At 34.6% G+C, this 23,187-nt stretch overlaps 1 protein-coding gene across 3 annotated transcripts in view; it reads left to right on the top strand.

Annotated features, from left to right (window-relative positions):
* The first annotated feature begins 3,390 nt into the window (after window positions 1-3,390).
* LOC128994101 (RNA-binding protein cabeza-like) overlaps window positions 3,391-23,187 on the top strand; it is a 74,900-nt gene continuing 55,103 nt past the window's right edge. For 2 of the 3 annotated variants that reach the window (XM_054418374.1, XM_054418366.1), the window contains exons 1-4: window positions 3,392-3,555; window positions 9,577-9,822; window positions 10,601-10,864; window positions 17,198-17,261. In XM_054418374.1, coding sequence (XP_054274349.1) covers window positions 3,543-3,555; window positions 9,577-9,822; window positions 10,601-10,864; window positions 17,198-17,261 — 587 coding nt within the window. In that variant the 5' untranslated portion in view covers window positions 3,392-3,542. Of the gene's footprint in view, window positions 3,556-9,576; window positions 9,823-10,600; window positions 10,865-17,197; window positions 17,262-23,187 lie in introns of all 3 variants that reach the window. The other variant, XM_054418384.1, reaches the window with a different exon arrangement.

Below are 23,187 nucleotides of genomic sequence, written 5' to 3'. Positions count from 1 at the left end.
AAGAGTCGTAACTTTACAGGTAAAGAGAATACTTTGAATATTGTATGTAAAATCTTATTGTTCTTAAAAAATCGAATTATACCTCTGATATTCCTATAACCTGAAAATAAATTAATACCAATTCTTTACCACCTCCTTCTTTCTGCTAGAAAACGTAATGTAATCACGTATACAGTTCAACTTACGTAGCAATGAAAGGAACTGAGTATTAAACTAATTAATTTTATGACTGTGGTTTTTGTCAGGGCAGTTATCACTTTCCCAGCTTCTTTTTACAAGCATATGGCTGTTATCTCTTTGAATTAAATAACACTTTTCAAATTTGAAAGGTAATTCTGAGATTCCGGATTTAAATCTAACCAAATCACCAATAGATTTTTATTTTATCCAAGTGATAATGCCACAACCCCTAGGTCTAGCCTGATGTTGTGAGACAAAGGATCCCAAGACAAAAAATACCCCCACCCCAGCAAACCTGTCGTCTAAGCGAATTTCCATCTGCCTGAAATGATTTTCAATTAATCTATTTTTATGACATTAGGTTTAACGAGTACCTAGGTTTGCTGCTACAAGGAAACTAAAAAAGTGTTTTTTTTTAAGTAAAATAATTATAGCTAAGTATAAAATCAATAAATTTGTCAAGTTTGATCAAAATATATCCATAAACTAGCAAACTACAACATTTTACAATATTCTCCATAAGAATAACATGGGAATTTTAAATTTTAAATGTTTTGGTTTTCTCTGTAACCAATAACCGTACAAAAACACTTTGATATACTTTATTACTTGTTTTTTAAGCTCTTTAAGCAGGTCTATAGAGAAATTGGGAAATCTTTGTTTTGAGTGTGAAAAATGAGAAAACCCAATTTTTACCCCATAAAACCCCCCCCCCTCCCGTTAAACTCCGTTCCATGGTCCGATCATGCTGGTATACATATATATAAATTGGAAAGAATGGTGTTTTTGGCCTCTGGGGACATCAAAATGAAAAAGTAAATCAGTCCCGGGCCTAGGTCTTACCATGAGACCTACGGTAATAACTACTTCCGTATAGGGAAATTCGCTAAAAGTACCAATGGGAACAAAATGTTATTAGCATCAGCTTGTAGCAATAGGGTTATCATATGGCAATACAGTGGAACCTAGATAACGAGACTCTTGAGGTGATAATAATAATATAAGATTTTTTATGAAGTTTGATTACATATCGAGGTTTAAATGTCTGTGATTAGTGATAAGATCAATTCTAGGAGAATTGAAAATGACACTACTTGTTATCAAGGGTGACTTGTTAAGGAGGTACTAATGTACACTGTTTTTTTTAAATATGACCTACATTTAACTTCATACCAATCAGTGCATGGGAAAAAGGTGGCAAGGTTTTAAGGACAACATACCAATATCAGGGACTACAAAGAGGATCAGACCTTGGCTAGGTGGTTCTCTACAGGGTAAGGCAGTAGTCTGGAATCCCATGACAAATAATGTTATGTAATGTAATGTAATGTAAATGTAGTCTGGAATCCCGCAGTTAACTTTTTAACGCGTTGCACTAGAAAAACCAAACTCAATATAAGAAATCACACTTTTTCATCAAAGTTACAACTTTGCCCCAATCCCCAAAATGGGGTATTTTGGGGGCAGCCCTAAATTTTCAAATGTAAACACGTATCATGTGACCCCTAATTTTAAAGGGTTTATCAAGAGAAATTGAATGGCACAGACCAGAGGTCAATTGTCAATATCGCACCTCTAATAATTTAATTCACCAACTCTAATACCAACTCTAATAATTCGCAACCATTTTAATTTAAGATGTGCTAGCAAGATAAAGTTTGGACACCCCCAGTTACATAAATAACGTGTGGCAGTGGGAAAACCAAACTCGGCACATGTTTACAATATTAAAAAATGCACTTTTTCATCAAAGTTAGAACTTGTGTCTGGCCCCCAAAACGGGGTATTTTTGGGGCAGCCCCAAATTTTAAAATGTAAACCCCTATCATGTGACCCCCTCATTTTTAAGGGTTTCTCAAGAAAAATTAAATGGCGCAAACTAGATGTCAATATCGCACCCCTAATCAAAATGGCGGTAATTTTGAAATATACCTTATTAACTTTTTTAACAGGTTATAGGTTATAGCAGGAAAACTAAACTCAGCATACCTTTATAATACCCCCGCCGCAACAAACCTGCCGACTAAGCGAATTTCCATTTGTCCGAATTGATTTTCAGTTAAATATATTTTAATAACATTAGGTTTAACGAGTACCTAGGTTTGCTGCTACAAGGAAACTAATAAAGTGTGTTTTTGAGTAAAATATTGATAGCTTAGTACAAAATAAACAAATTTGCCAAGTTTGATCAAAATATATTCATAAACAAGCAAACTACAACATTTGACAATATTCTCCATAAGAATAACATGGGAATTTTAAATTTTCTCCGTTACTAATAATCAAACAAAAATACTTTTATATACTAAATTATTTGTTTTTTTAAGCTCTTTAAAAAGGTCTAAAGAGAAATTGGGAAATTTTGTGTTTTGAGGGTCAAAAGTGAGCAATTTTTACCCCTTAGAACCCCCCGTAAAGCCCCGTTCCCATGGCCCGATCGTGCTGGTTCGCGAACTCATTCAAGTTTATCCCGCTTTACACCTTTAAAACAAATTTTTTTCAAAATCGGACAAAAATTTCTTAAGTTATCGCGTTCACGGACGTATATATATATACATATATAAAAATTTGAACGAATAGTGTTTTTGGCCTCTGGGGACACCAAAATGAAAAAGTAAATCGGTCCCGGGTCTAGGTCTTACCATGCCACCTACGGTTAGCTACTTCTCTATAGGGAAATTCGCTAAAAAAAGAGAATTCATCCTTTTGGTCAGTATTAAAATATAAATTTTTTAAAGTTAACTGGGGGTGTCTAGACTTTATCTTGCTTACTCATCTTAAATAATTAAAATGGCTGCTATTTTGATTAGGGGTGCGATATTGACCTCTGGTTTGCGCCATTCAATTTCTCTTGATAAACAATTTAAAATGAGGGGTCACGGTGTTTACATTTGAAAATTTGGAGCTGCCCCCAAAATACTCCATTTTAGGGGCTGGGGCAAAGTTGTAACGTTGATAAAAAAGTGCAATTTCTTATTTAATTTAATTTATTTAATTCTTTTTGTCTATGATAAAACATGCCCGTTTTATCTGTGATGAAGCTTACTAAACAAAACAGTGTTATATGCAATAAACAATATAAATACTTAAGTTACCTGGGTTGTATTTGTTTTTGGTTTGTCAACCTGCGTCCGTTTACAAATTGTAGTAGGTTATGTGAACCCCGTAACCAACAAAAAAGCCATAGCGTCGTCAACCTCTTGCTCTATCATTTTCTTCTTCCGATTTCTGCTCGTTTTCTTCCCCTGTCGAACTTGCTCTTGCTGACTTGCTTAACTCTAGAAGACCGGCTTTCTGCCGGTTATACTTTACCACATTTTATTCAAATTAGTATAGTTCTCAAAAGCGAAGATTAGCGAACCATGGGTGATCCACGTAAGTATATATCATCACTACATTGATTAGAAGAAGGTTCCTAGCGCATCTAATTTTGCAGCAATGTTTGTTTACCTTGAACAGGTTTAGCTTTAGTTATGGCTTCCCAAGCTTCTTTTTGTCTATGGTTAAATCTAACAAACCGTATCTAAACATAATTTGTTTTCTAATTTGGCCTTGTTAGGCTAATTTAAGTTACTAAGTTACAATTCAGACGGGAAAAGTCAGTAGGCCTACTTAATTTACTTGGACGTCAAAAGTGCAGCCTAAAAACATCAAAGACAAGACTTCAAGACAATTGTTAAACTTGATCTATATTTAACAAAAGGAACAATGACATATTTACAACATTATAATTGAAGAATAAAACATATGTTGTAGGTAAGTTATATAAATTATTCAGAAAGTCCAAGGCAGGCAATAAATTTATAACACTACTAGCGTCTAGGCATCCAGTGCAACTCCGAGGATCATGGATCAGTACACCCCCCTCCACCACACCATGACGTACGCTTCCGAATCATACCGGCGCATCAGCATACCTAGCCTAACTGTTCGCAGAAAATTGTTAGGCTATCTCTAACTTATCACTGTTGCTGTCAAAACTTATCGTTTGTAGGTTAAATTTAAAATAAATATAGGCCTAATTAAAATGTCATAAACTAATCAAACTTGCTGATAATGAAAAACCCAAATGTAGGTTTACTAAACTTACATTAAGTTTACCGGTAATCGAAAAAATAAGTTAACCCTCCGAGTGTCCATAGTTTAGGCCTTAATGTCCGCCTATTTTTGGCGCATTTGCAAGGTTTTAACCGATCTGAGAAGCTTAAAACAATGTTACTGTAATTCTACTGTTCTATATAACTTACCATTTTGTTTGGAAAATCATGGGCTTCAATATTTTACATAAAACATAAGGAACATTTGTTTCAAAAAAATTTTTTAGGTAGGCTAAAAAAAAATATTTTGGAAAATTTTCGGCTGCACTTTACTTGACGTCCTACACTCATTCGAATGAAAATATCGATCGATATATCGATTAACCCTAGCAGTGGCCAACCGTCGTCTGGTTACGGTATGAGGTTGATGCTTAGAATGGCCAAAGTCGTCTGGTTACGGTATGGGCCGAAATTTTTTTAACGGTAAAAAAAAACACTTACAATCAACTCAGATTAGAATAATATATATACCATTCGAAAGATCACATTCTGAACTTTCATTTGATTACATAAACAAACCCTGTAGCAGGTATATAACAATGTCACGACGATTAGAAATCAAATGAAATTTTGGCGCGGTACGACTTTTGCAGCCGACACTTGGGAACTGGCAAAACACGTCTTGTTTGGCATTACCCTGCTCGGGTAATTTTCGTCTTGGGATGTTGCGGGTGATACCACTGGATAGCCATTGATTTTATCTTCATTGTGGTAGTGATATTTATAACTAAATATTGATTGCACAATCGGTACGATTTTATGAAAACAGCTGTTTTCGAAATTTCTAACAAATGGCCAACAGTCGTCTGGTGACAGTATGGAAAATACGAATTATATACAGTGAAAGTTATTATTACTAGTCATATAGTATATCATTTTGAAGAGGAAGAAATTTAGATTCAGAGAGTGGCAGCCCTGCACTCAGGGTTATTTCTGTATGCTCGCATGTAGACAGTGATGTAGACGACCGAAGTGAGTCATTACTGCCACAGTCTGTCAGCTGTCTTGTATTGCCATTGTTTGTTTGTGTTGTTGCCGTAATAGTTTTATCCGCGATTTATTACTAAATATGTTATTAGTTCGTAGTGTTAGTGTAAGTGAAGTGTTGTGTGTGTGTATAACAGTTATCTTCATGCATAAATATTACTGAATTGTGTGGAATAGTGTTCATAAAAGGTTGTATTTTGTTAGCATCATGTCCTAAAATGACGATTCTGACATTCAGAGATTGTTGTACCTATATAATGATATACCCAAGGTGTTATACATTTTTATAAAGGTAAATGAATACACTACAACATGTTTATAATGGTTCGGGGGTAAACAATTTTGTAAAAAAGTTATAGCCTATACTAAATAGGCCTACTACTGTAGGCTATTTTGTTAGCATCATGTCCAAAAATGACGATTCTGACATTAAGAGGGGTTATAATGATTTACCCAAGGTGTTATACATTTTTATAAAGGTAAATGAATACACTACAACATGTTTATATTGGTTTGGGTGTAAAAAATTTGGTAAAAAATTATATAGGCTACTAAATACTGTACACTCCATTTTCTCGAAATGCGCAAAAAATTCAAAACGTTCTCAAATTGATAGGCCTACATAATCATAGGTGAAAATAACTTTTTACCATCATACTTATGACTTTTTTGGATTCCTTACTTCATTGGCTTTACAAATATGTAGGCTACATATCATCAGCCTACATAATGTTTCACAACACAAGCAAACACTGTAGGCTATAGTTTACACTTATTTGCGGTTTTGCGGTTATTGTATTATTATGTCCCTATTACGTACCTACAAAAAAAATATTTCTAACATGTTATACATTTTTATGTTGGTAATTGAATACACTACAAGATTATTATGTTGGTTTGAAGTAAAAAAATTTGGTACAAAAGTTGTATACTAAGTACTGTGAATTTTGTTTTTCGAGAAATCGCTAAAATATATAAACATTATTTTATATACGTATGTTTATAGGTAAAAAACTATTTTTACCATAAACTTTATGACTTTTTTTGATTCCTTACTTCATTAGCTTTACAAACATGTATATATCATTATTAGTATACACATGTATTATAGAACTTTTTACAACATAAACTAACACTGTACGGTTCTCAATTTTTTCGGTTCTCCGTTTGTCATTATATTTCGCCCCAAAAACTTATAAAAAAAAAAATATTTTCCTAACATGTTATATATTTCTATGTAGGGAATTAGATTTTCTACAAAATGTATATAATGAATTTCCCATAAAGAAATCCGTAGAAAAAAAATACCAAGGCCGCTTTTGAAATTTCAAAAAAAAAAATTCAAATTTTTTTATTTTTTTCACTTTATCGATAAAATACACTGTCTAAATCATTATGATATTACTATTTCAAGATTCTCCTGTTCTTTCCGAACAAAATGAATATGAGGTTGGCTAGGTTTACTTGTACGGTTGAATTTTTACGAATTTTCAAAAAAAGGTCTGCAAAATCGCCAAAATGGGTTGGCCATTCCCCACTTCTAACATTGGCCACTGCTAGGGTTAATCGATTGCTTCATTCGATATATCGTTTGGTTAGTTAGGTAAGGTTAACCTAACCTAACTAACCAAACGATATATCGAATGAAACAATCGAATGAAAATATTGAATCGAAAAAACAATCGAATGAGTGTAGGACGTCAAGTAAAGTGCAGCCAAATTTTCAAAAAAAAAAAATAAGTTCGCGCTCAATGAAATTGTATAAATTAGCCTATAGGCCTATAAATATTTGAAAATAGATACTTTGTTCTAAATTTTATGAGGATTACAAATATATAATAATATAAGGAAGTAGATTTGCAAATAAATAAGTTATGGGCAAAAAACAGATTTCAGTACATAGCGTTTAGCTAAGAATGCATAGCCTAACCATAGCTAGGAATCTGGCTGATAATTTACATCAATATCACTACCTACTTCTTCAGGATCATCAACCAGCCCTTCAAAATCACTTAAATCTTCTTATAATGCACCACGTATATCACTACTTTTGATTTTTAACACTAAAACAATGATAAACGTAATAAAACACATCAGTCATCGGTCCGAGGGTAACCTAGCTATTTACAAATACGCACGTCAGCTGTCTGCTACAATTACGATCGGCTCGGAGAACATACAGCGCTGAGACAGACCTCTGGAGAAAGCTTAGAATATAACGAGAAGAACGATACCTAACTCGATCCAGTTCAATCCGATTCAGTCAGTCATAGAGCCTTCGCCGTAAACAGTGTTTGTGAGTCGAAAAATCGACACAAAACACTCGGAGGGTTAAACTTAAAAATAGTTCAGTTCTAAAAATAAAATTATATATCTAAGTTTAAATGTCTCAAATTCAATTTTATAATTTTTTAATTATAAAATTAAACTGTCATAGGCCTAACCTAACCAAACCAACCAAACTTGCTGATATGAAACAAATTGTTTGACAAAAGTTAGTGAGTTTAACTTACTACCAGCGGGATTTGAACCCGGCACTTACAATTTATCAGTCCGACACGCTAATTATCCATTACACCACCAAGTCTCATGACTCAGCTCCGTATCGTTGCGGTAATGGTTGACGTCACGCCATTGGCAAGGAGCGGTGGTAGGGAGTTTTCTGATCTGATCCACGATCCTCGGAGTTGCACTGGCTGCCTAGACGCTTATTTAAGTTATAACACTTGGCTTTAACCATGGACTTGGAACCAACATAATGGGTAGCCTATAGTTTCTTAACTGTGCTAGGCCTAGGCCTATGCTAACTTAATATTGATTAAAACTAACTTATTGGTTCGATTAGTAACTTAAACATCTATTAGATTATTTCATTATCAGCAAGTTTGGTTAAACTTAAGTTAAATTAGGTTAGGCCTATGACAATTTCATTTTATAAATAATAATAGCCTATAGCCTATCTAGTTATAAAATAGCCTATTTATTACTAATCGATACGCAGAGGATAAGCCTACCGGACGCGGATTAGGCGTCCGACACTGACGTCACCGGGTTGTGGGAGCCAGGAACACCATTAGGCCTACCGCAACGATACGAAGTGCAGCTACTTTTTAATTGGTGTTCGTGGTGTAAGTTAGTGTTGTGTAAGTAACTGTTAGAGTAGCCTACTTTGCTGATATCCAAGAGGTGTCTGAATCGAATCCCATCGGTGACACTAACTTTTTGTTTAGGCCTAGATTTTAACTTTAGGTCTAGGCTACATCATTTGTTAGAATTTGAGGTTTTATTGAGTAATTTTATTCTATGAAGAGAATTGAACCTTCATTTGATTTTTTTCATTTTTAGCATGTTTGTTTAGTTAGGTTAGGTTATGACATTAACTGCCAGATGCCTAATCCACGTCCGGTTACCGGACGCGTATCCTCTGCCTAATCGATAAGATGAATTCAATCTATATTTGCATAGCCCAGTTAAGAAACTACCCAACACAAGTAGACGTTCTTATCCTATTGCAAATTTTGAAGCTCGTTTTTCATGTCTTGCATGTCCGGTGACACTGATTGGTTAGGCCCTTGTGTCGACGGAATTTTGTTTCTATTATTTTGGGGTTTAATGACGTTTGCCAGGCTTTATTTGCTTCTAGGAATGCCGGTCATTTCTCCATATAAATGTAGGTAGATGTTTATTAATATTGTCATAAATTAAAAATAGGCTACTTAAGTTATTTATTAGCCTAACAAACATTTTTGGCTTTTAAATAAGTTTAATATAGGCTAATTTTAAATTATTCATTGATATTCAATTTTACATTAATTTTAAAGAGCATTAAAAACTAAAGAGAAATCATATAACAAATGTATTTATTAATTGTACTAGGTAGTGGTCGAAAACTTGACCAAAAATATGTATAATCTACACCAAGGCCCCACTAGAAAAAAACAGGCCATGCTGCAGCGCAACTCTACGTCACAGTGGTGGATAGTTGTACTAAAATCTTACGATTTACAATCTGACAAACAGCCAGTTTATTTACTTAAGTGATCTGCTGAGCGTCTCGCTCCAAGACGCCGGAATTTCTCGCGCAGTCTCGACCGTCTCGAGGAATGTGACTCACTTTTGTGTGGAAATGGCTGGCATTTCTAGCAGGTATAAAACATGTAAGTTATGCCTGGCAAACCTCAAATAAAATCACTTTGGGCATACCCTCCCCACGCCACCTAGGGTTACTTTAATTGGATTTGGTTAGCCTATTTACATTGATAAGTTGATAATAATCAGTCTACAGTTAACTTAAGATTTTGTGGTTTTTTAGAAACGTATGCTAACTACAACACTGGAGGTGGGGGAGCTGGCTATGGAGGTTATGGAGGTGCTTACCCAGCTGCTGGAGCCGTAGGTGCAGCTGCGCCCGCCACAGGCTATGCCCAGGGAGGATACAATCAAGGTGCGGCTAGTAGCTACTCACAGCCTCCGCCCGCCACTGGCTGGGGTGCTGGGCAACAAGGTTATGGAGGCGCTGCCGCCGATACTTATGGTGCTCAAGGAGGCCCTAACAAAGGTGCATCTAAAAGCCTGGTTACCTTTGTAGACTTTTCTAACAGATTTATTGACTTTTAACGTCTCATCTGCCATGTGGTCGAGTTTACTAATGCCTCCAAGTTATGTTTTATTTCTAGAAATAAGTAAGCTTAGGCCTAACTTATTAGTAAGCTATTTGATTTAGGTTACCAGACCCAGTGCTGATTTGCGGCGGAGCAGAGTTCTGGCACCTCATTTTTAACAAATTGAGCACTGACCAGATTTATCATGACTTGACTAACGGCAGTAATAACGCATGTGTGTCTTGTTAATGTTAAGGCACCGTGGTATGTTCCGTATAGCTTTGTTAAAAATGAACAATTGTGGAAAAAATGCTCTGATGTAACCGAAATACATGACAGTAGAGGTTAAAATTTAATAAATAGGCTAATCAAAAAGCCCTGGCTCTAAAGCTAGCCTACAAAATATTATAGGAATGGCCCACCCAAAGAAGAAAAGGCTGGCCCATCACATGATCCCTCGACACCTCCAGTAGGCTATCAAATATTTTTAGAAACAAAGTCAAAATTTGCAAGCGATCAATTTGTTGACCTGTCCATTTCTGGAACATTGGTTTGATAATGCTTGCTTACCAGTCCAAAAATCTACTCCCTCTTATTTTTCAAAGAACAATTTGATCAAGAGTCTCAGAGATAACCAGATTTTTTACCTGATGATTTAAATATGCCCTGCCCTACTAATTTAGCCTTCTGCTGATTTCTAGGTTAAGTAAGCCCTAATTTGAATGTCATTTGTAGGTTACCAATATGATCAAGGTACTACACCGAGCTACACCCAACCCCCTCCAGCTGGTGGAGCAGCTGCAGGTGGCTATGGCAATCAAGGGAGCTATAATAGCGAAGGTGGCTACCAGGGCTACAACCAGGGTGGTGGTGGCGGTGGCTACGGCGCAGGCGGCGGTGGAGCTGGTGGCGGTGGTGGTTACGGAGGCGGTGGCGGAGGTGGCTACAACCAGGGTGGTGGCTACAATCAAGGAGGCGGTGGCGGATATGGAGGTGGACGTAAGTTTCAAATATTTTAACTTAGACAGGCCTATTTAGACAGAAGGCTAGGCTATCAGAAATTACTCTTCCTAGTGATTTCATCCCAGTTGAGATATAAGTATATACTAATAAATGTAGACTAAATAAATGTTATATTTTTTACATTTAATTTATGGACCAAAACCGCATTGTTTGTAACCTGATGAGGGTATTAATTAAGGGCTTTTACCTAACCATTTTTAAACTAGCCGTTTCAGTTCATTTCTTAGAATTGAAAAGATACACTTAACAGCATCTATCTATACAGGGTGAGTTTTAAATGAGTTCCCCCCCCCCCTACTTTTTTCTACATTTCTTAAGATATCAACTCCGGACCACGTCAGATCATTGTAGAATAGTAAGTACTTCATTTTGATTGGGTTCAAATTTTTGGCCGCCATCTTGGATCCGCCATATTGGATACAAAGTTTTTTTTTCAAATGTAAAGGTAGGGTTGTGACCCTTTGTTTTGAACTAGATTTTTACGCTAAATACGATGCTGCAATCCGTTTTTAAAAATATTGATCCATTCTAAAGTTATGAGAACTTTTCATAACTTTATTTTTAGCCTATTTTAACATTGTGCATTTACAAACTAAGACCATAATCGCAAAATAGTGATAAATAAAGATAAGTATACACCACCAGTCATTATCAACCTATTTAAACTTGGTTCTAGCACTATTATGGGATTATGGTCTTAGTTTGTATTTGCACAATGTTAAAATAGGCTAAAAATAAAGTTATAAAAAGTGCTCATAACTTTACAATGGATCAAGATTTTAAAAAACGGATTGCAGCATCGTATTTAACGTAAAAATCTAGTTTGAAATGATAGGTCACAAACATACCTTCACATTTGAAAAAAAAACTTTGTATCCAATATGGCGGATCCAAGATGGCGGCCAAAAATTTGTACCTAGGCATAATGAAGTACTTGCTACTCTACAATGATCTGTTGTGGTCCGGAGTTGATATCTTAAGAAATGTAGAAAAAAGTAGGGGGGGAACTCATTTAAAACTCACCCTGTATATTAATTACGTAAGCCGATTCTTTGCGTCAAAATTGTGGGCGACTGAGAAGACGTAGAACGACGGGAGAGGGCTCAAATTAAAGGTCTCAATCCCGTGACGGCGAGAAAAATAGTGAAATTCCCAAAATATGAACACAAAATTAGATATAACGTAAAATGTTCTCCATAAGAATAGCATTAGAAGGCATTTACTGCTGATTTTTGTTTACTTCAATACAGCTGATGGTGATTTCTCATTAAGCAAGTAAGCAATATTACATTTGGATTACCTATTTGCCAGTCAATTCTGCAATGTAATGTATCTTACTAATATTATAAATCTGAAAGTTTGTGAGTTTGTGTGTGTGTTTGTGTGTGTGTGTGTTGCTCAATCACGCATAAACTACTGGACGGATTGGGCTGAAATTTGGCAGAATGATAGCTCACATTCCCGATTAACATTAAAGTATATTCTTATCTCAAAAATCCTTTCGGGCTCCGCCCCAGTGGCTCTGTAGTTCCCCATGTTAACCTTATAATTTTTCATATTTAAAGGAATTAATGAATCTTAACAGCTGTTTCAATTAAACAAGTTGGTTCTGTTCTATGATGTTCAATAGCATCAAAGTTATAAGGATTACCAACAGGGTGCAGCACTATTATTTTTTTTTAATTTATGAAAACAGCTAATTTCCAAACCATAAGGTGAGTGAGCGTAGCGAACGAACTTCAACCTGGAGGTGAGTTAGCGTAGTGAATGAGCTAACCTGAAGGCAAGTGAGCGCAGCGAACGAGCTCCAATCTAAAGGTGAGTGAGCGTAGCGAACGAACTTCAACCAGGACGTGAATGAGCCATGCAAATACTTATGAAGTTAAACGGGGTGAAGCCCGCGGGTACAGCTAGTACTATATAAAACCAACTATATAAAGGGATAAAGTTGCCAATAATAATCTAGACTCTTTAGTTATGTCAAAGTTGAAATCAATTGTTTTGAAGATAGGCCTAATAGAAACGATTCAAGATTAAATGAAGATCTTCTTTGTTTTGATTTCAAAACATGTTAAAGATTTATTCCACACTTTTTTGTAAATTTACTAACATTTATATTTGAGATTTATTGTAGTGTTTAATCAATATTTTGTATGAAGTGGAATAACCTCAACGGTTAGGTACTCTTGGAAAACAATTTGAGAATAAAGTTGAAGTAGGTTGGTACAGGTATTTGTTCATTAAGTACTTAATTACTTTGTTGATCCAAGCAAAAAAGGTTCAATTAATCTAGCCTAGCATGCACGGTAGTAGGGGGCACCGATACATATAACAGTAGAACCACAGAAAACGTACTACTATAACCCAGAATGCCAACCGCATGGTAAAAAGCATTAAGCGGTTTGATAGAGCTTTGCCTGTCAATCGGTAGGCAGCGCCACCAGCGTTGCTATGCTATTGCATGGCAACGCTGGTGGCGCTGCCTATGGATTGACAGGCAAAGCTCTCTCAAACCGCTTAATGCTTTCTACCATGCGGTTGGCATTCTGGGTTATAGTAGTACGTTTTCTGTGGTAGAACATAGAGGTAATTTCCGTTTCTTAAAACTAACCAAAAATATTTATGTCGTGATTAGTTTCGATAACTGGGTAATGGAACCCTAAACCAGTCGCAAAATAGTTAGTAATTCAAAACGTTTAAGACGTTCAAGACGTTGATTAGACCTTTTTTGGTAGAATATGTAAATCAATCTCACCTTTAGGAGGATTACCACCACATATACTTACACTAGGCTAATAGTGGTTATTTTTTATGTTGATCAGAAACAAATGTAGGGTTAAGTTCTGTCAATGGGATGCCTTTACTTAAGACTACTTTTGCTAAACCTTTACAAAATGAGCATAGACTTAGAAATAGCTGGGTAGGGTAGGGATTCTAATTTAGCGGTTTTGACCAAGAACTAAGTTTATCTGAACACACCATTTTTTGCCTTTTCTTATTTAACGAAGACAATTTCCAACCTTTTTTATCAGCATTAGCCAAAAAACCAAAGCTACCTTAATAAACCAATATTTATTCATAAACATGTTTGCTGCCTTTAGCCGTTAAACCTCTGGAATCATTCAAATTCTTTATTGAAAATAAGAATAACAAAAGCAAACAAAGACAAAAAACAAACTGTCTTTTTTACACAAAAGATTTTGTACTGTGATGTCTATCCTGACACACACATAGATAATTTAATTCTGAGTTTGTTTAAATCCTACAATAATTTCTTTTCCATTTGAGCTTTTTAGGGACTTATGTCCCTACAAGCCACTCTTAGGCTTAGGCTAAGATTTTGATGTATTGACATTTCCTTGTACATATTATGCTTTCAGGAAATAAATCATTCTCATTCTCTCATTCTCACTAGTTGTTTTTTATTTATTTAACACGGGTAACGGACCAACGAGGTTCAAGGATTGAGAGTAAAGAAGTAAAATTGTAATAATGCTTCAAACTTCAATTAATCAGCTGTTCAGGCAAATTTAATTGATAATGAGTGGTGCAATTAGTGTTTGATACAATGATTCGTTGTATCACTGTCAGTGGTTATAAGCGAAAACACAACCTATCTTAGAAGTTATGAGTAGTGATTGTTGGTAATTAAAACACTTGTCTTAGGTAAAATAGTGTACACAACTCGAATGAATAGTCTTAACGACACTCGTAGAAGTTTTTAAGGCTTGTACTTTAAATTTCCACTCAGTTCATAAACACTATCTTTACGCGATCATTGCACAAACTACTAAGACAGTGGAAAAATATTAGCACTCATGTGTAAGGAAGGCTTAATTACTAAAGGCTTTTGAATTGTGAAGTACCTGTGCCCTTATCCTTGATAAACGTTAACATCCTGGTTCGTCCCTAAGCAAATTAATAAAATGTGTTTTAGGTTATTAAAATCAAATAAAAAACATGTTGTTCTTAAAAAGAAAGTTTACCGTACTAAAATAATCAAATCTTTAAAAACATTAAATGTTCTCAAGTAGGCGAACATATTTTATGTTATAAGCTTTTTCAGTCAATAAAATGTTTTGGGTAGGTAAATAAGTGCAATAAAACATGGGATAATGTAAAATTTAATTATGTTTATTTCAAATAGGGGTGTGCAAATACTACTTTTTCTTTTTGAATCAAATACGAATCGAATAGAGAGAATTCCAAATCAAATTCAAATTTTTTCGAATCGAATACTTTCCCTCGAATAGTGAACATTTTTTAACCGAATACTAACCCTCAAATAATGAAAACTGGAAATCAATGTCAAGTCAACTCTCAATAACTTAATAAAACTGTTGGTATATTTTTTCCAGAATAAGTGTAGATTGTAAATGTATCTTTTGTTTATTTAATTTAGGCCTAGTTTAATTCAATAGGTAACTGAACTTAGATAATAAGTAAAGGTACAAACCTGAACCAAATTTTATTAGTCAAAATTATAAAGCACTACCAATAACAAATTTTGTAAAACATATTCAACCAATTGGGTAGTGATAGTCATTATAACCACATAAAAACGCACATTGTTTTCATTTACTAAGTAGGGATTTAGGCCTACAAATTACTGTCAGCCCTAAGTTTATGTTTTAGAACATAAACTTTAAAAAGGTATGCCTAAAATAAAACTTGTCATAACTTAACATAGCCTAATCTCATGACTTGGGCTTAGGCTACTGGACAACTAGGTTTGAAGGTCTAGGCCCTATTTTTAACCATTTACAGTACCTAGTTTAAATCTTCGATTGAAATAATAAAGCCCCTTTTAGCCTAAATGTAGGCTAACTTAAACTTAGGCATATTTAGAATGAGTTTATTAAGATACATAGGAAATGTATAATTATTAACTTTTAACCTACTTTTAAGGACTTTTTACACGTGTTGCATTCTGCAACAGAGCCCTTTTTGACAAAAAAATCCCAAATTAAACTCCTTTACTTATTTTTGAATTCTTGTGATGATGTTGAAGGCACATTTAGGCCTAAATCGGATTCTTCATCTGAATCCATCTTGTCATTCAACCAAACTTAAATGAAGCCTAGGCCTACAACTTTTAGGTAATATCCAACTATATAAAAGCAACTGTTGTGAAAATATACAAAAATTGTTACTAAATCAAATCAAATCAAAATCATTTTTATTTCAGTAAGTAATACATTCTAAGTTTAGCATATTAGCACAGACGTGCTAAACAAACTGTCTCTAAACTCCAAACTCCAAACTTCTTGTCTTGTAACACAGCTTGCGCTAATGCAATAGAAATTATTGTTGTCTGCTAGAGAAGCAAAAGAATAGAAGCAGACTTCCATAGCAAGACAATCTAGCAGACGACATTTGTATATATCATATTTCAAGTTTATATAGCTGACGGTGCGCGTTTTCGTACCATGTATAAGATAACTCAGTATAATTTGTTCTTGTATCTTATTCGCAATCACTTTTTCAGTTTTACTTCACTCGAAATCACATCAATGTCGTATGCTAGAGTTCGTTGGTTTCCTGGTGAAGCCTGGGGGGTGGGTGGTTAGAGTGGCTAAACGCAACTTGAACCCGATCGCCATCGCCAAGAACAATGAAGGCGAATGAATGCTAACGTAGTGTTTTGCAGCACATAATGTTAGTTTAATAATGTTGAAAAATAATTAAATAAATTATCTAAGTGAGTTTTAATTAAATATTGTATTGCATTTTTATTTAATCTGAAGCAGCTTAACAGTTTTCATATATCTTCAAACCAAGTTGGAACGGAACTATTTTACCGACCTTGTTTATTTGGCTAATGGCGGAGGACATTATCTCATCGGAAACTCACGACACGATTACACAATAGTTGAAAATGAAACGTTGTCGTTGTCACTCGATAGTCGATAGAAACTGATTACCATTCGTATTTTAGCCCGATGGTTATTTTTTATTAACTACTTGAAACGCTTTTTTGGCCAACTTGATTTGTTTTATGTTTTCCAAAGCTCCAACTAATTATGTAACCAGATGGGAAGTATTCGAAAAGGGCCGAACTATTTGACCACCGTCAAACTATTCAAAAAATCGAATACTCGCAGATAGAACGAATCTAATTGAATAGTAGTTTTACTATTCGATTCGATTTGAAATTTCAAATATTCGCACACCCCTAATTTCAAACAATTTTGAAATTGATGTAAGTTACCTATTTGTTAAATAAAACTTTACGTTTATGGTCTAGCCTAAGTAGCCTATGTCTAATTCGTTGTTTCCTTAATTTATAGAGAAATTTTTATGATTTAGGAGGCGGTGGCGGAGGTGGAGGTGGCTATGATGGAGGCAGAGGAGGCGGTGGCGGTGGCTACAAGTAAGTTCATTACTTTAAAACTTATTTAACGTATAAGCCTAAACTTAACTCAATTATTTAATTTCTGATGATTAATTTTGTTTAAATACACTATTATGTGGTTCTAGGGTATAAAATTAATGTACAATAAAAATGTTAGCCTACAGTCATAGTTAAATGTGAACAAAATCTTTATAAATTTGCAATTTCTACCTCGTAACTAAATTTACTAATTGATCAATCAAAAGGTTTAAAGATCTTACATTAGTTTAAAGCTGTTCTTTTTTAGTTTGAATAATATAATTATTTTTTTTTTGTTTTTAAATATTATCAATGTGTATCGTTGTGAATCTTCATTTTGAGACAACTCGTAGCAAGATAATTAATTTATTATATCCTAACTGATTATTATTGTCTACAACTTGGTATGATATAATGTTGAGTGTTGTTTCTACATTTCATATCCCTGTACATTATTGTTTATGGATGGTGAAAACTTCAATGATTAGAGTATTGGTGGTTTTAATATTCCACAACAGGTTTACATCAGACACTTCACAAGATTGGTTGTTTCCGTCAGCTTGGTTTAAAAAAGCTCATAACTACGCTATAATGTTGAGGTATAGGCCTATTTCAAAAAGGTATTCATATGCAAGTTGTACATTTATTGTGGCACTAGGTGTATGTTAATTTTTGTACACATTTGTCAGTTAAAAAAGGTATTCTCAAGATGTTATGGTTGTGGTTGTTTGAATATATTCATCGTTGAAAGACGGTGTATTAAAATTCAGGGTGTCCACATTCTGGAAAGTCAGGGATAGTGATGGAAAACAGGTCATTGAAAGTCATGGAAATAGGCTGAAAGTAATGTAAATCCTTCATATACTATAAAAGTTCATAGGAAAGAAAATAGGAAGTGGAGAGAGAACTTTGCCAGCTATGGGAATTTTCTAGTAAAGTATGTGAGTAATGGAAATCAATGGTAAATGATCATGGATAGTCATGGAAATTAATGACAAATTTTCTGTGGACACCCTGAAATACCAAAACTGTCTTGCCTCGAACGTGTGTAGATTGGTGATAAGAACAATAGATCGGTAAAAGGGTAATGAAAGATTTGCCACTGTGTTCCTCCCCTTGTATTTTGGGAATGGCGAGCAAGGTATTGTTACAATTTTTTTTCAATGATGTTGGTGACACTTATTTTGGACTGCACTTAATATGAAATGTTTTGTAAAAGTTTGTCATTAGGGCAGATACTAATGTCTGTTGTCTACTTCTGCCGTTGTCTACCACTCCTATTCAGTTGTCAGATAATTTGCTAGGATTTAAGTTGGTCAAGTTGGATACTTTGCTTACAAACAATCGCATTGAGTGTAAATATTGTAGCATAAATAATCAGGACTGGTATCATGGAGCACACTTAACATGTCAACAATCCGAGAACAAATAATTGAGAAAAGTATTCTGTAAAATAACAGACAAATTATTTACTTGCTGATCACAATTAAATTTGACGAGGTTTTTCAAGTATTGGTCTGAAGGTTTATCGTCGAAGGTATTTTGTAAAGACAGTTTTATTGGCTGGTGGTTTAGTGGATCTATAAACGATTGAACTTCATTTTGGCATTTCACGGCAAATAGTAGGCCTATGTATGGTGTTGTATGTACAAACAGTGTTTTACTATTTTGCTCTGTTTTGGGCACGGATTTGTATTGAAACTTTTGAATGTAAATGTTTGCATTTCATTCAACGAAGGTATTATGGTGTTGTACCTACAGTGTTTTACTAAGTCACACTGTAACGCAAGACAGTCTGGTAAAACAAGTTGGGAAAGCACTAGCTACAAGAATCAATGAGAACTAACTGTATTATTACAAATCATTTTTGTACTGGTCGTAATTGCTGAGGACTAATAATAGGTGCACCTGCACATATTATTCAACGTCTAAATGAAAAAAAGACCACCATGGTGTTGAAATGACTTGAGTTTCTAAATATTCACAGTTCTTACGATTCAGAAGTGTCGTATTGCTAATTTACAGAGTGTGTGTGTGCATACTTTGCTAAAAAGGTGTTAGTTTGGTTAAATTGGAATCGCAGCAGTCCTGCATATTTTCTTTTAAGATTATTGCACTTGAGCAATGGCTACCCATCATGTGAAACTGAAGATTCAGAAAATTTAGTTTGTATTGGTACGTTATCTGTGTTTTGCTTCAATTTTTGTATTTAGGTTCAAAAAAAGTAGCATATGTGTTTTCATTTAATGATGCTGCAAATTTTGTTTAGTTTTTCTCCAGATTCCCAAAATACACTTATTAGTGGTTTAAAATACCTGTATAGTTGGTAATCTAGGTAATTACAATTTTGTTTCTTCGTGAAAACTACATTGTGGTATTTGGGTTTTTAAGAAAATACAGTAGTTCTGTGAAATAACCAATTGAATTAGTCTGACATATCATACAAGGTATCCTTTTAGAATGGACACATTATGGTTATGATATAACAGCGTAATAGGGCTACTTTGATGGTGAAGATAACAATTAAAAGACAACTTCCTTAGTTTGGTGATTGTTTGATAAAAATATGTGGATAATTTTGGGGTTTTGTCGCCAGTTAAGCAACCTCTGCACAGTTATGAGTATGATTTGATTAGCTTATCCAATTGCTTCATAATGAGAATTTCTTCTCATTAGGCCTTGTGTAGAATCATGGTGGAAGTAAATAAGGTGTGCTACTGCGCATCGTAGCCGGCTGCAGGCGGTGCGGGGGAGGGGTATCGTGACGTCACCTTGGGGGCAAACATGCCTCGCGACCATATCGAGCAGTGACGCCGCTCTAATAAAATTGTAATTTTTAATAGTAAGAACCGATAAAAATTCCTGAAACTTTGCATAGTCTTAGACTATAAACATAGGATGCTTATGATTTAAATTTTATTAATTTATTTGAATTAAAAACCATTCAACCACCGATCACACTTCAAACTTTTTCATACTAACACAAAAAAGTTAGTCGGCTACCAAATCACGTATTATTTGGTCAGGTTTATGAGACCTGCGGGAAAAGGGAAAGGTTCTAATTTAACTGTAGTATCGGTTGGATTTCGATAAAAGAATTACTTTTTTAGTTACGAAGAATTATATCAAGCGGCAACGGAGCGCGCGCTCAGCCGATGCCTTCGTTTATTGGATAATAAGGCCACGCATTTATTATCCAAAACACTGTAGCCAGGCTGTAGCTACATGTTATAAGGATATACTTTGTATTCTACATTTTAAATGAAATATGTAATATTAACATGTGACAGATATAATAAGTTTTACATTAAAATGCGTAGCAACATCTTCGTTTTTATTCAAATTAACATGATAACAGTTGCCATAAAATTTGTAGGATCGGAAATTAATAACATTTCCTTAACCAAGAACATAGTTTATTACATTTTGCAATCTTATAAAAATATTTACGACCTGCAAGTAAACATCTAAAAAATTAAAAATTTCATTACCTCTGGATTTTTCTAAACTTTTTAAGTTTCTTTAGAAATTTTCTTTTTTTGCCACTAGCAAAATTGCATTGTCTTAGCCTCCTATTGATTTGTTGAGGAAAACTAAAATATTGCACGTTTGGTTGCGTTTTCTTATTTTTCGAACTATTACAACAACCGTACACTGCATAATTATGCAATATTATCCCCCATTAATGGGGGATTTTTGTAGAAAGATGTGTGCCCTAAGGAAAACTGACATCTACTGCAACTCGCGGTGAACACAAACGAAAACAAAACAAACAACACGTGATCATCCCCCGTACACACCCCCGCACCCGAGCCAAAGTTGCGACATAGATAACAACCCCAGTGAAATAGGATCCTAGCTGTCGAATTAAACTGGAATATCACATTTTATTATCATGGTATTGCAAAAGTGAAACAATTTTATATTTTAACCTGATTATAAATACAATGTTTAATCACCAACTTATTTTTTAACAGAGTACATTTTATTTTATATACTATGTTAAATACATTCCTTTTAAATAATAAATGCAAACTAGTAAAAGCAAACTTTTATTTTAACTAATCAACAACGATTTGCAATACTTTAAATGCAATTTGGCAACGTTAACCCTATTCACCGAGGAGACAATATTCATTTTATGTTGTTTGTTGTTCCGGATCGGTTGACAATCAATAAAAGGTTAAATTACCTGTGTCCGCCGGTCAATCCTGTAGAATCCTATTGCAGGATATGCATTTCGGCGATGTTAAATCGCCATCATCAGTCCTTAATATAAGAGCTTGTACTTCCCCATTAGGTGCGTCTTAAAGTTTTGAAAACACGTACACAAATTTTACACATGACGAAACACATAAATACACGGTAGGCCTACTGCGGACATAAAATAGACGCGCGTCGGTCGTGTGTCGAGTCTCGACTGGAGTCAGACTTTACTTGCAGAGTTGACCTTTGTCCTGTCTCTGTCCTTTGTAGCTACAGGTGGCGTTTCATTCAACTTTAACAATGCTTCAAATAATATGTTGGATTGTAGTGTACTTTTATCATTCAGAAGGTTGTGGGGGGTGGTTTTTGAGGCTTTGTAAATTTCGTATTGCTCTAATGATGTCATTACTCGACTTTTTCTACAAACGTGTAAAGGTTTTAAATTATCATTCAAGCTGGAATAACTGTGATTACTATTGACTAGGTGCTCGGCAAAATTGGATTGTTGTGTTAGACTATTTTTGGGAAGGTGTTCTTTAAATCTTTTAATAAATGGTCTGCCAGTCTGTCCAATATAGAACTTATTACAGTCATTGCATGTTATCTTGTACACTCCCGACTTTTCACTCAGGTTTTTATCACTTTGTTGGGCTCTAGGTTTGAGGAGATTTTGGACGTTATTGGATGTTCTAAATGCTACAGTTTTGCCATGTTTTTTGATTTCACTTTTTAGGGTGTGGGGGATCTTTTCTCCATATTCAACTGAGACAAATTCTGTTTTTATTTTAGGCCTTGGATCTGCAGTTTCTGTACAAATTTTCTTTCGTTGTTTGCTAATTAATGTGTCGATTATGTTAGGATTAAACCCATTTTTGACGGCTATGTATTTGATGATATTTCTCTTGTTCTCGAAGTTTACGGGGCTAAGTGGTACTGATAGCAATCTATAAACAAAGCTATTGTAAGCTGCCAATTTATGAGCTATAGGGTGGTGGGAGGTTTCGTGGATGGTTGTGTCTGTTGCTGTAGGCTTCCTGTATATGTTAAATGAAATATGTTCTTCGTTCTTTGTTAAAGTTAAATCTAAGAAATTAAGTTTGCTGTCAGCTTCTAACTCAGTGGTGAAACTTAGTTTAGGATGAAAGCTGTTCATGTAGTTGCTGAACATTCTAAATTGCCTGCTATTACCATCATACAATGTCAAGATGTCATCCACATATCTGTAATAAAAAATTATTCTGCTTTTGTACTTGTTTCTCTCGTTTGTCCAAAGATATTTGTTTTCTATGTGGTTTAGAAAAACTTCTGCAAGGATACTTGAGAGGGGCGACCCCATCGCAAGTCCTTCATTTTGAGAGTAATACATATTGTCAAACTGGAAATAATTTTGGTTTAGTACGATTCTTAGTAAAGACATTAGTTCATTTATTTCCTCTGTGCTTAAGTTGGATTTATTTTTTAAATTGTCTTGTAGAATTTCTAGTGTTTCACTGACAGGAACGTTGGTGTATAAGCTGCTTATGTCTAATGAAGCTAACGTATATCTTGGGTTCAATTTGATAGTTTTTGTTTTATTGATCAAATCAAAACTATTTTTCAGGCTGTGGCTGTTTTCTAAAGTTACATGTGTTTTGACAATGCATTCTAGTTTTTTGGCACAGGTAATTTAACCTTTTATTGATTGTCAACCGATCCGGAACAACAAACAACATAAAATGAA

Source organism: Macrosteles quadrilineatus, unplaced genomic scaffold (genome assembly GCF_028750875.1).
Source record: "Macrosteles quadrilineatus isolate MER2022 unplaced genomic scaffold, UCM_ALF_1.0 Scaffold_1__1_contigs__length_201487025, whole genome shotgun sequence".
In the NCBI taxonomy this organism is placed as follows: Eukaryota; Metazoa; Arthropoda; class Insecta; order Hemiptera; family Cicadellidae; genus Macrosteles; species Macrosteles quadrilineatus.
This window is presented reverse-complemented; position numbering and strand designations above follow the sequence as displayed.